This window comes from Pelodiscus sinensis, chromosome 14 (assembly GCF_049634645.1).
Source record: "Pelodiscus sinensis isolate JC-2024 chromosome 14, ASM4963464v1, whole genome shotgun sequence".
Taxonomy (NCBI): domain Eukaryota; kingdom Metazoa; phylum Chordata; order Testudines; family Trionychidae; genus Pelodiscus; species Pelodiscus sinensis.
The window spans coordinates 3,562,331-3,575,951 of record NC_134724.1 but is presented as its reverse complement, the minus strand read 5'-3'; the positions used below and the strand labels follow the sequence as shown (position 1 = coordinate 3,575,951).

Genomic DNA, 13,621 nt, shown 5'->3' with positions numbered 1-13,621 from the left:
TTTGCATAATTTGCAATGCATGCATAGGGTTTGTTATAGCAAATATTCCGGAGACTCTACCTTCCCTGATTGATGATCTTAGTTTAATTTTACTTGATGCGATGTCTCTCATGAACAGCTTGTCCAGAAATAGACATTTTATTTTTAAAAAGAAATGAAAAATGGAAACCTTTGTGCTTTTTAAAAAAAAATCACTTCTACTTCCCCTCTGCAGTCCAATTGACTGTAGCCATTAAAACCACTGTATAATGGAAATGTATATCCTCTGTAATGTAATGTGATCAATGAAAGGTTTGCTAAATCAAACTGCTGCATTCGCAGAGAATCATTTAAAACACTGCTGCACTGTCTGAGGAAATATTTTCTCTACTACAGGGGTTTTTCTTCATTTTTTGTATTGATTTCGTTGACGCTGTAGCGTTAAACCACGCCAGAAGTGTTGCAGAGATGAATCACTATTATCCAAAGGCCACCGGCATCTCTGCCGACTGACAGAAGGATAATTCCACGTGGATCAAATAAATACAGATGTGTAGTAATTAGTTCTATTCCCAGTGAGCCCATTTCCAACACACTAAAGATGTGAACGATTATGGAGCCTCACCCCAACAGCTTTTATCAATTTAAACCGCTAAGCTACAGGATAGGTCATAACCCAGCCTGCTATTAATAATGTATTTATGGTGTGCAACATTCTAAATTAGGTTTATGGAATAGGAAAAAGCACCTTTTAACAAGAATAATGTTGTCTTTATGCAGGGCCATCACATGTGCCTGGCCACTCAGCTGAAGTACAGTCCCAAGACGATCAAAAGAATAAAAAATCTTATCCAAGGCAAGGAAGCCTACATGATTGGTGGGCTTCCTCACAACGATGATTTAGCAGTGGCTGACATGTTAAATGTGCCCATATTGGGCTGTGAGCCGGAAGTAGCTCATCTCTATAGAACTAAATCGGGAAGTAAAAGAATCTTTACTAGTGCTTGTGTGCCAACACCTCCTGGAGAATATGACATCTACAACCATCAGCAGGTAAGTGGGACGCAGTTTGGGAGCTTCCATCTGTGGGCAAAGGAATGGTTTGCATGGCAGGTTAACATAGAGACACCAATTGTGACTAGGTAGGGGGCAGACTTTGTTGCCTTGCATAAAAAAAAGCAAATGTCTGTTGTTGCATTGATTAGAACCTAAATAGGTTGGGATGAGTAGTTGGAATATGTATGTTCTCCCCTTGGTTTTATTTCTTTCTGCACTGGTCTTACCACTTAAATTAACTTCTGTCTTGTTAATGAAAGGATTAAGGAACATAATTGTTCCAGTAATCTTATCCTACTCCAGAGTACACAGCATCTTTAAGTATCTGGTCCTTCCAGACAGCCATCATTAGCACACATCATGAGTGAAATCCTAGCCTCATTGAAGTCAATGCGCGTTTTGCTACGGGCTTAGTGGAGTCGGGATTTCACTCTGTATCCCCACTAGGAAGCCACGTCACTGGTGGCACTTCCTCACAAAGATGATTTAGCTGTGGCTGACCTGTTACTGCATGTGCTGAGCTCCACTGTGAAGGAAGCATTTACGTAAAAGGAGGTTCCGTTTCTTTAGCAAAAGGGGGTCATCCAAATGGATTTCCACTAGGCAGATCTGCTGCCTGAATTTTTCCCTCTTCTGGGTGTCAGATCATTTCCAAGTTCACATATTGCTATGTCAAAGCATAAAGTTTTGCCCAACTCAGTACATCAGTTATCTGTGCATGGAGTGGCTTTAACAAGGGTTTTATATAGTATGTTCACTTTGTATACATTTACTCTGGACTCAGTGGCAGGATACTATTCTTTGAAGTAACTGTACATTTTTATTGGTGTCACAGAGTGTGGGGGAGTCACCAGGCCCTGCACCCCTCATCCGCAGTCACATGACTGTCAGCCAGCAAATAGAACAGAAGGTTTATTCATTGACAGGGACACAGCGTAGCTCAGATTTGTTGTTGCAGGAACCAAGAGCATTCAGTACAGCCCGTGTTGGGGAAAGAGAGGCCCTGGGCCCCTGCTCCAGGCAGCTAGGCTCCCTTCTCCTTCAGCCAGCCGAAAACCTAACTCACACTCACGGCCACTGCTCCCAGCCCCCAAGGCAGTCCTGCCTCCTGCCTCCTGCTTTGTCCTGCTTCCAGGCCCAAGGGGTTATTTGCTCTCACCTGGCCCTCAGGACAGGAGAGACTGACATACTTCCACAAAAGACAGGACTATGTAGCACTTTAAAGACTAACAAGATGGTTTATTAGATGATGAGCTTTCGTGGGCCAGACCCACTTCCTCAGATCAAATAGTGGAAGAAAATTGGCACGACCATATATACCAAAGGATACAATTAAAAAAAATGAACACATATGAAAAGGACAAATTGAATGCAGCCCCCAGCTTGCCTGGCTCCGGCCCTCGAGGCTCAGTCCTCCCCTCCCCCAGCATTGGGGAGCCTGTGCTGGTGTTCCAGCTCCCCAGCCATCCCCTTGTGGGGCTGGAGCACACAAAATCTACTAGCCTAGGCCCCCCGAGGCTCTGGTGTACACGGGGAATGAGAAGGAGAAAGACGCTCCCAACAATCGGGGGCCATGTCAGTGAGGGTTTCGTTTTGGGTTAGGGTTGTTTTTTCGCTTCTCACGTGTGTGGCCTCCAACTGATTTTCCTGTGGGTCAGTGGCCCCCGACCCAGAAAAGGTTCCCCACCCCTGCTGTAGGTACCACCACAACATTAATAGTAAAATATCTTTTTGTTTACAAGAAACTCCTACCAAAAAGAAGCAATTCAGAGAGGGAGTCATTGGCTTCTCCTTCATAAACAGTCGCCAGTGGGAATTCTTTTGGTCGGGAAAGACTTAAAATTGTGTTTAAAGTCTTGTTCCTCTCACTGACCTCCATCCCCCTTTTATCCTATCCCTTCTGTAGCTGTGCTCTGGCTTCCTAGCCTCATTTTGCATCTGATGGGCTCTCTAGTTGTGAGGTGAGAGCAGTTCTGTCTATTCTGTGGCTGCTCAGAGAAAGATGATCCCAAACACCATAGTTTGTTTTGTTCTGTTGATAAATATGTAGAGCCAATTGGCGTTGACTGCACTTGCAGTTCGATATTAAAAGTGTTCAAGAGCAGCCAGTTTATTGTCTATAGACAAACAATGTGAGATAGGAGAGAAAGAGCTAATACATCCCCAATCCTTCCAGGAAGTAGGTTCTTGCTATGTTCGGTATGCTTCCCAAAAATGCAACCCTAAAATCACTTCGGTTTTAAATGGGGTTGTTTATAAACTAAATATCTTCACATGTCATCTAAGATTGCACCCACCAATTTCAACTTATTCTTTTTGGTTCCATGGTGCATCCCTCTTGGGTTTTGAATATAGCATTCCAAACTAGTTGTCCATGAAAGCAGTCCCTTCCTGTACCAGGGTAGAACACTTGTATATCTTGCTTTTGACCCGTTCCCTGTCTTTCTGTGCCAAATGCTGAGTTACATTGTTTTATAAGATATTGTGGGGTACATGGCATAAGAGAACAAGAATACAGGCAGTCCCCGGGTTACGTACAAGATAGGGACTGTAGGTTTGTTCTTAAGTTGAATCTGTATGTAAGTCGGAACTGGCGTCCAGATTCAGACACTGCTGAAACTGACCGCCAGTTCTGACTTACATACAGAATCAACTTAAGAACCCCAGGCGTCCCCAAGTCAGCTGCTGCTGAAACTGATCAGCAGCTGATTCCAGGAAGCCCGGGGCAGAGCAACTCTGCCTGGGGCTTCCTGTAGTCAGCGCTGGTCAGTTTCAGCAGAAGCTGACTTGGGGACGCCTGGGGCAGAGCAGCTGGGGTGCTGCTGGGTTGCTCCAGTAGCGCCGCTCTCGGTGCTACTGGACCAACCCAGCAGCACCCCATCTGCTCTGCCCCAGGCGTCCTGATTCAGCCGCTGCTGAAACTGACCAGCAGCGGCTGAATCAGGACCTGGGGCAGAGCAGCTGGGGTGCTGCCGGGTTGGTCCAGTAGTGCCCAGAGCGGCGCTGCAGGACCAATCGGCAGCGCCCCAGCTGCTCTGCCCCAGAGTCCAAAACAAAAGCCTGGTCTGCTGGGGGGGGGGGGGGGGGGAGAGCACACTAGCTGCCCCCCCCTCAGCAGACCAGGGACACGGGGAGCAGAGCCGCAGCGGCAGCGGGGTGCCGCACCTCTGAGGCTTTGCTCTGGCAAAGCCTCAGAGGCGCGGGACCCTGCCGCGGCTGCGGCTTCAGTCTGGGCGCCTGTGGTCTGCTGGGGACCGTCCCCAGCAGACCACAGGCACCCGGACTGAAGCCACAGCCGCGGGGGGGTCCCGCGCCTCTGAGGCTTTGCCAGAGCAAAGCCTCAGAGGCGCGGGGAACCGCCGCTGCTGCCGCTTCAGTCTGGGTGCCTGTGGTCTGCTGGGGACGGTCCCCAGCAGACCACAGGCACCCAGACTGAAGCGGCAGCAGCGGCGGTTCCCCGCGCTTCTGAGGCTTTGCTCTGGCAAAGCCTCAGAAGCGCGGGAACCCGCCCGGTGCCCCTGGTCTGCTGGAGACGGTCTCCAGCAGACCAGGGGCACCGGAGCAGCTTACGAACGGGGCTTTCTCGCCCCGACCTCCGGGGCGAGAAAGCCCCGTTCGTAAGTGCGGATCCGACGTAAGTCGGGGACTGCCTGTAGGTGTAATACAATTCATCATGATAATCTATCTTATATTCAATATACCATAATAATGTCATGCATTATTACCATGGTGTATACTGCATCTAACTTACAAATATATATTTGCAAACAGGGCCCCTCTCGTGGCTTTGCTAATTGTATCAGGATGACACTTCTGCCAAATTAATGTATGAGGCAGTGGTGAGTTTTATACTGTTCTAGCAAACTTCATAAGCGAGAGTATATAATTAACACAATGAAAACTAACACTCTCTGTAGTACAAGCAAAAGCTAAAAGTGCAGCTTTTAGCCAAGTGTGGGGAATGATTATTTCAGGATCACCACCATGGATAATTTATGTAGTTGAGGTGCTTATTCTGCTTTGTCATTGCAAGTCTGGGTAACTGTGAGTGTCTTTTCAGTCCAATAATGTTTTTAAATTTATATTTAGAGGTTCAACATGCATGTTAGAATCTGGTATGTATTTTTTTAAATTTAATCCTGATCCTGGAAAGACTGGAACAGATATAATTAGCATGACCTATAACGCCAAATACAAGAGAAATAAAATAGAAGTTTGGAGTAGTGACATTATAAATGGGTCTCTGTTGTTCCTATAAGCTGTGCACTTGGGTGGCCACACAGGAGAGCTTCAAATGCTGCCCAGTTGATTAGCAGAGCACCCTCAGCTGGCAGCATGTGTTTGCACTGGTGGTGCACATTTGCACATGCAACAAAATGTATTCCACACATGGATGGAAACATTTGTGGGAATAATGGAGATCTCCATACATAAATGTTTTGTAATTAGTCATTCCATCGTACTGTCCCTCCACATTATAGAACCCTTTACTATTGGTCATCACAATTTGGTGAATGTCACTAGGCAGGAGACAGACAAGCTAGCCATGACTGACTCCATGAACCACTGCAGGCCAGCGTGACTATGTACTGGAATTGTGATGTCAAAAACTTGACCAACCCAGCAGCACCCCAGCTGCTCTGCCCCAGGCGTCCCCAAGTCAGCCGCTGCTGAAACTGACCAGTGGCTGACTACAGGAAGCCCCTGCCCCGGGCTTCCTGGAATCAGCCGCTGAACAGTTTCAGCAGCAGCTGACTTGGGGATGCCTGGGGTTCTTAAGTTGAATCTGTATGTAAGTCAGAACTAGCATCCAGATTCAGCCGCTGTTGAAACTGATCAGTTTCAGCAGCGGCTGACGCCAGTTCCGACTTGCATACAGATTCAACTTAGGGACTGTAGGTTTGTTCTTATCTTGTACGTAATCCGGGGACTGCCTGTAGTAGGAAGAGAGTCTGAGACATAAGCCATTGCATCCGAGGCAAGACCTGCTTACAGAATTTGGCAAGATCGGGGCTGCTATTAAGAAGTGCTAAGTTCAGAGCACCTACTTGAGCATGTCCCAGTATCAAGTGGTACCCATTGGTAGGGGAACTAGGGGTGTGGGTGCAGCACCTCTGGGCTCCTGGCCTGGAGCCTGTGGTCCCAGCTGCTGGCTCCATTCACCAAGGTTCAGCTGCTGATCCTATGCTCTAGGTTCCCAACTCATGGCCTCTTGTGCCGGGGCCTGTGTGGCTGCCCCATGTGCCAGGTTCCCAGCTGCCACCCTGTGTGCCAGGGGTTCTGCTGCTGGCCCAGCGTGCTGGGGTCCTTGTTTTAGCCTGGTACGCCGAGGGCCCCTGCTGCCGGCCCCAGGCCTGGGGTCCCTGCTCCTGACCTCAGCTGGGGGTAGTAGCGGATGGAGGTAAGAGATCTCAGCAGCCCCACTTTTAAAAATGTTCCCACGCCATTAGCAGTACCAGAACATTCCAATTTTAAGTGTGATAGAGAAACCTTCCCAAAGCATAACGGAAACACAATGACTCCTCCTAAAGGAGACAGGATAACAGCACGTGACTTGTTTATATCAAGAGATAAAGATGTAGCTCCAGGGTGTGTGTGTATCTTTGGCCAACTTAGGGGCACTGGAAAGTACCACCACCAACTGAGCAGCATCCGTTTTCTTAGTATCCTTGTAGAGTCTGCCAGGTGCTGTTGTTGTGCTTTGTCCACAATAAACATGTCTGGGTGCCTTCATTCCTTAACAGATCTTGTGGTCATTGGGTGGCATGCTCGAGCTTGTCTGTGCCAACTGCCTGCTCAGACCTGGGGCAGCACTTGGGGAGAACACGCACACACAGCCAAACATAGAATCACAGAATCCTACAACAGTAGAACTGGAAGGGACCGCGAGAGGTCATCAAGTCCAGTCCCCTGCCCTCGTGGCAGGACCAAGCACCGTCTAGACCAATGGTTCCCAAACTTTTCGGCAGCACATCCCCCCTTTTTGATTTTTGAGAAACACTCACACACACTCATAGCCAAAAAAAAAAAAAAAAGGAACTGACCGAGGTCAAAAAACAAAAATAGCAGCAAAACTTAAGGGGGGATTGACCAGGTGGAAGGGGGGGCGGTTGGTTGCCTTGTGCCCCTCCAGGAATTTCTTCACGCTCCCCCAGTTTGAGAACCCATGGTCTAGACCATCCCTGACAGGTATCTGTCCAACCTATCCTTGAATATCTCCAACGATGGAGTTTCCACAACCTCCCTAGGCAATCGGACCACTCTTAACACATAACTCCCATAAGCAGTGCAAATTATTCCTCTACCTATGTGATTTTTCCCTCAGTTTTTCATTGTTTTCTGTGGTTCATCCATTCATTTTCACTTTGGTTTAACAGCTTAGTAATGTCATTCATATTCTACGCCATTCGTCCTTCCCCCATAGCAATGAATTATGGGTTTAGAAATGGCGTCTGCTGCCCAGTGTTCAAATAGTTAATGTGCCTTTGTATATATTTCCAATCTACCCTCTTGCAGATGAATATCCCAGATCCAAATAGCCCTGAGACAAGACCTCTTGTTCCATCTAAACGTTGGAATCACTTCCTATGAAAGATACCAGGCTTGCAGAACAGTTTCCTGCCTGACTGTTCGGCCTTGTGAACGTTGCTGATAGGATAGTCTCATATCAACTAGGAAGGAATTATGCAGCAATATACATTTAAATCAGATCTCTCCCAATTTGCTCTGGTACCACCCATACTGCCTTTCCTTGGTGTGTCAGTACCAGAGACTCATTTGCTTAAGTTAGTTTTCTCTAATACGACGTTAGAGGGAAATCTTGTGGCAAATCCTTGCTTATCTCTGCCTGCTTCATTGCTTCTGGTAACATTGCATCTTGTATTTGCAGAGTCCATAAATCAAGTTCTGTGTCTATGGTGTAGGCTGCAGAAACGGGAGTGCTCACAAATTTACGTAAGAAAGTCAATTTCTCTCCTGGTTCAGCCGTCTGCTTCACAAGCCAATCTGCCGCTGAGTTCTTATGATGAAAAGAAGCAATTTTACTATGTCCTTTTCCTTTCAGAACAGGGGTGGAAAACCTTATTTGGGTCAGGCACCGCACACACAATAAAAAAAAATTCCCCTCACTTGATGTGGCCCCTGACTGAGAAGGAGAAAGACACTCCCCACGTTCCCCTCACACATGAGAGCCAAGGAGGACTCAGGCTAGTAGATTTTGTGTGCTCCAGCCCCGCAGTGGGGTGGCAGTGGGTCTGGAGTGCCAGCATGGGCTCCCCAATACTGGGGGGGAGCCCTGAACCTGAGGGGCCAGATCCAGGTAAACCGGGGGCCTTATGAGGAAAATAATGATGGCAGCACAAAGGCAAGAGGTACTGTGTACCCCACAATAGAGACATGAGCTAAAGGTCAGCCATCAGAAGAGACAAAATTACAAGAATGCCCGTCCAGAAGCAACCCCATGAGGGCGTTACAGACCAATGCAGAATTGGTCACAAAGAGTAAGGGTATTGTAGAGGACAGGAAGTGTTCCAAAGTGCAGACCACTGCAGCAAGGTTAGTGCCCAGAACTAAGTGTGGGACACAGGAAAAGGAGAGATAATGTGGCGGGGCAGATTAAAGGGATGCCTTCCTGGTAAAAGCAGGATCCATTCATGAAAGTGCACCCCAAGGAAGATGTTTCGATAGACCTTGGAATTATGGAGGTAGTCAACTGGAGGTGGCCAACAAAATACACTCTTGTATGGAGCATCATACAGCAATACAGAAGGAAGAGGTGAAGGGGTAGGCAAAGAGTGGAGAGTTACATCCAGTAACAAGGAACAGCAGGTGGTCCTTTCACCCTGTCAGAGAGGAGGTAAGTGTGCTTAGGAAGAGGCCAGTTAAAAAAGGTGACGAATGTATTAACATCCCAGAAAGTGGCAAACAAGTTTGCATTGCACAGGGAATATACAAGCTCGATGAAAGAGAGCATTATAGATGCATTGGCAATTGGTCTGTGTTTGTCACGAGTTTCCTTTGAGAGTCCTGTAGAAATAGACACTTTACTTGTAGCCCCTTTCAAAGGGAAACTTTTGGTGAATCAAGTGTGGCTGGGGTAGAAACATCAACTTTGGGGGCTACAGTGATACTCCCAACACATGCGCATGCTGAAGGCTGCAACTTAAGTGTGGTTGCATGTACATGTAAATATACTTCATTCACACTGACGGGCATGAATACAAAGATTAATCAAGACTATGCAAACACAGGCCCCATTTAAGTCAGTTCTGCTGATATTAATAAAATTCAACATTGACCTGATTTCCACCCATACGACAGTACTTTTAATGAGCAATGACAGTCCAGAAATTTAACTACTAACGTGCATCTCAACAGAAGACCATTATGTTGATGACTTTTTTGTTTTGCCTCCCACCCGCGAGCCACGTGTTGAGCCAAACAGGCTGCATTAAGTAGCCCTGGTCTATAGTAAGATGCTGAGATCCATCTGTTTTAATCATTGGCCATATTGATGCATTATTAGTAGAAATACAGTGAGGAAGTATACCATATAATCATTGTCTTTGAGATAAAGGGGGTTTTCTCAGCTGGATGTTAGTAGTGGCACTGAGGAAGCTGTGGGCCAAAGTGTAGGCTAACTGATGGGCTTGCCTACTTTGTTACACCAGGAGAAACTGGGGCTAACTCTCTCCCAGAAACCTCACAGATGAGAAAGTCAGGAAGAATGGGGGGCCAGGTTTTGCGGGTGAAAGTTATATGAGAAAACACGGTGAAAGTGAAGACATTCCATCAACTTTTTTTCTTTGGGTTGTCATTGAAAGTGATTAGAGAAAAAAAGACAGAGTAATAAATCAAAATCTGTGATTAGGGAGAAGAAAATGTTTTTGCAAAAGGAAAATGTGATTATGAAACTACAGAATCTGGTGGGATGTTTAAACAGCAGGATTGAAACCTGAAACTAGCCATAACTCATATTGACTAGAATTCGAATGAATGCTGTCCCTTTAACAGCAGCATAGATCCTTTACAATTTTCTGTTTGCTGTCATCTGCACACTTCAGGACCATTGATGATTTTCTTTTCATGGAACTTGGATGAATTTTGGAGTAGTTTTGAGTTTTCATTAGATTCTGGAAGAAACTTTGACATTTGCAGCATTAATCCAGCTGGTGATGTCAGCATGTTGTATTTGTAGATGGCAATAATCAATAGTTTCTCTCTTCACTGATGTGCATCATAGGGTATGTCTAGACTACATGCCTCTGTCGTCAGAGGCATGCAGATTAGGCTACCAGGCATAGGAAAATGAAGCGGCGATTTAAATAATCGCCGCTTCATTTAAATTTACATGGCTGCCGTGCTGAGCCGATCAGCTGTTTGTCGGCTCAGCGCGGTAGTCTGGACGCACGGGTGTAGACATCAAAGGCATTTGTCGACCACCCAGGTAAACCTCATCCCAGGAGGTTGATGCCTTTGATGTCGACCCCGCGCGTCCAGACTACCGCGCTGAGCCGACAAACAGCTGATCGGCTCAGCTCGGCAGCCATGTAAATTTAAATGAAGCGGCGATTATTTAAATCGCCGCTTCATTTTCCTATGCCTGGTAGCCTAATCTACATGCCTCTGGCGACAGAGGCATGTAGTCTAGACCCGTGGTCCCCAACACGGTGCCCGCGGGCGCCTTGGCGCCCGCGGGGGCATTTCTCGGCGCCCGCCAAGTGCTCAGGGCTGGCCTGGCCCCGGGCACGTGGCGCATGCGCGGTGCCGGAGCCGGCCCCGGGCGCGTGGCGCACTGTAAGCGCTGGCCCCGGGGGCGCCGTGGATTCACCCCCCGCGGCGCATGGGGGGGGGAGAAAGCGCTAGCGCCGGCGCTTGGGGGGGGGGAGAGCGCCGGCCCTGGAATGCGACTATGGGGGTGCCCCCCCCCCCGGGCACCCGGCGGGCGAACGGCAACGCCCCCTGGCGCCCGGCAACCCCAAACGGTTGGGGACCACTGGTCTAGACATACCCATAAACCTGAAAGTAGTAAGGGTGGTGGTGTTCTTAGGTATTCTTGCTGGCTTTTTACATTCCTTTTCTTCTCACAAATATCTTTAACTCTGCAAATAACAGCAGCTAAACAAATATAACTTCCATACAGTTGATAAAATGTTCAGTGATGTGAAAAAATACACTAGACTTATAAATTAGTTTGATTTACTATTTATTAAATCATTTATCAAAATTCTACACATGCTTATTAATTCTTCTGGATCCATGCCGCACCATTTCAGAAGTGCTCCGTCTGTTGTTTGCTCCTATGAAATATTGACATCTTGGGTTAAATAATAAAAGAAAAGTGACACTATGTTAAAGCACAGTTCAATTTTCACTTAAAGAAAGCACATCAGTCTTTCCATTGATACAGTCTTAACAATATTATTGATCCTTTTCATTACTGTAGGGGAGTCATTAACAGAAACTCATTTATAGGGTTTTCAGAAGCAACGAATAATAGGATTTGGAGAAAACAGATGATAATTCTGTTGGTGGTCGAAGTCTGAAAAATATATGCAACTAAGAGTCCAAAAGATTACTATGTAAAAATACCTTCTAGTCAATGCAGCACAAAATCTGTATAACACTTTTCTAGAGTCCAGTAGCATTTACTATTTCTAAATGGCTAATTATATTCTGCTCCCCAGCTAGTTTTACAGGAAAGCCATTTAAAACTGGATATGAATGCACATACATAATTAGAATCATTTTAATAAAGTCTATGTAGTAACTCCTTCGTAAATGTATAACCATATAATTCACTCTCCAGCAGGAATGTGTCTCAGATGTTTGGTATTAGAATCTGACGCTAGGAAGGTTTTTAGAGAGACTTTTGAAAATAATCTAGCGCTGCCACCAGCAACCCTTTTTGAGCCACATCCTGAGTACTCAGCGTTCAGAACTAATAGCTGTGGTCCAGCCATGAGCTCCACGTAGGCAAACTGCATTGGCACAGAACCCTACTGACCTTTCTGTGGGTCTGCAGGAGATCCCAGGACTTTTTGTGTGGATCCAATTTCAGAATTGGGGCCATAGGTTCCTGAACCAAAAGGGTTCTTGGAGTGATTGCTCATGTGCGTGTCGATACGTGTGCGTGCACATGCGTGTGCATAGTCTCCAGAAAGCTGTTACCCCAGTGGTATCTGTAGAGTCGGCCGTGGAGCCCCCAGCATGGCGCTGCTCTGGCAGCGTATGTAAGACACAGCCAATGCTCCGCCTTCTCAGTTCCTTCTTACTGCTGGTGACAGTCGCTGGAACAGCCTCAGGGCCTTGGTCACAGCTCCAGTGTGCTCCCCACAACACGGGTTCACTCTTCTGTTGAGCCTCTCCAGGGCCATTCCCGTAACCCTTCCCCTCTGCAGGGATCTCATCACCCAGGACCACGGCCTGGAATCCCTCCACTTCACACCATGGATCCTCCATGGTTGAGCCCCACAGAGCTGGGCTGCTCCAGTCCCGTCAGAGAGACCCCCCCCCCCCCCCCCGGGGAGCAGAAAGCCATCTGCCAGGGCCACTTACTAAGCCAAATGGAAACAGTTTTCCTGTGTAGTGTCAGCCCAAGGGGCTCCGACCTCAGGGGTCCCCCTTGCCTGTCATTTTAGACTACCTCATGTGCTTAAAGCGGCGAGGGCTAGCACTGTCCTCTATAAGGGTTTACCTTGCGGCCATTTCTGCTTTCCACGTGGGGAGTCAGGGTTGCTCTGTATTTACAGAGCCCATGGTAACCCATTTTCTCAAGGGGCTTGACCAACTGTACCTGCCAGTCGGGCAGCCCATTCCCCAGTGGGACTTGAACCTTGTGCTCACCAAACTGATGGGCCCTCCCTTTGAGCCTCTGGCCACTTGTCCTTTGGCAGACCTGTTATGAAAGGTGGTCTTCCGAGTAGCCCCATATACTGGGTTTCATAAAGACAAAATACAATTATGGCCTCACCTAACCTTTCTGCCTAAGGTGGTCTCCCATTTTCATGTTAGCCAGATTATCTTCCTGCCTGTCTTCTACCTGAAGCCTCATGCCAGTGGTCAGAAGCATGTGCTGCTCTCCCTGGGCATCCGGCATGCTCTCACTTTATATAGCGACAGTACAAAACAGTTAGGAAGTCCGCATACTTCTTTATTGCACTGGCAGAGAGGATGAAAGGTCTCCTATCTCCTCTCCGAGTGGCTCACGTCCTGTATCAGGACATGTTACCACTTAGCGAAGGTGCCATCCCTTCCATTGACTGCCTCTTCCACCAGAGCCCCGACCTCTTTGGCGGCATTTCTCGAGAGTATTCCGACTGAGGACACGCGGCTGTCTGACCACACCTTCACATTGCACTACACCAGCACGTGTGGAACGACTCAGCATTTGGCAGGGAGGTTCTTGCTTTGGCCCCAAGATGGCTTCCGACCCCCCCCCCCCCCAGGAAACTGCTGGCAAGTCACATATTGGAACGCACATGAGCAATCACTTGAAGAATGAAAAACGGTTACTTACCTTTCGTAACTGCTGTTCCGCGAGGTGTGTTGCTCATGTCCATTCCAAATCCCACCCGCCTCCCCTCTG

At 47.6% G+C, this 13,621-nt stretch overlaps 1 protein-coding gene across 5 annotated transcripts in view; it reads left to right on the top strand.

Annotated features, from left to right (window-relative positions):
• The window catches only part of IQCH (IQ motif containing H), a 133,054-nt gene that overhangs the window by 49,182 nt on the left and 70,251 nt on the right, over positions 1–13,621 (top strand). For all 5 annotated transcript variants that reach the window (XM_075896865.1, XM_075896862.1, XM_075896864.1 and 2 more), the window contains one exon: positions 760–1,032. In XM_075896865.1, coding sequence (XP_075752980.1) covers positions 760–1,032 — 273 coding nt within the window. The remainder of the gene's footprint in view (positions 1–759; positions 1,033–13,621) is intronic.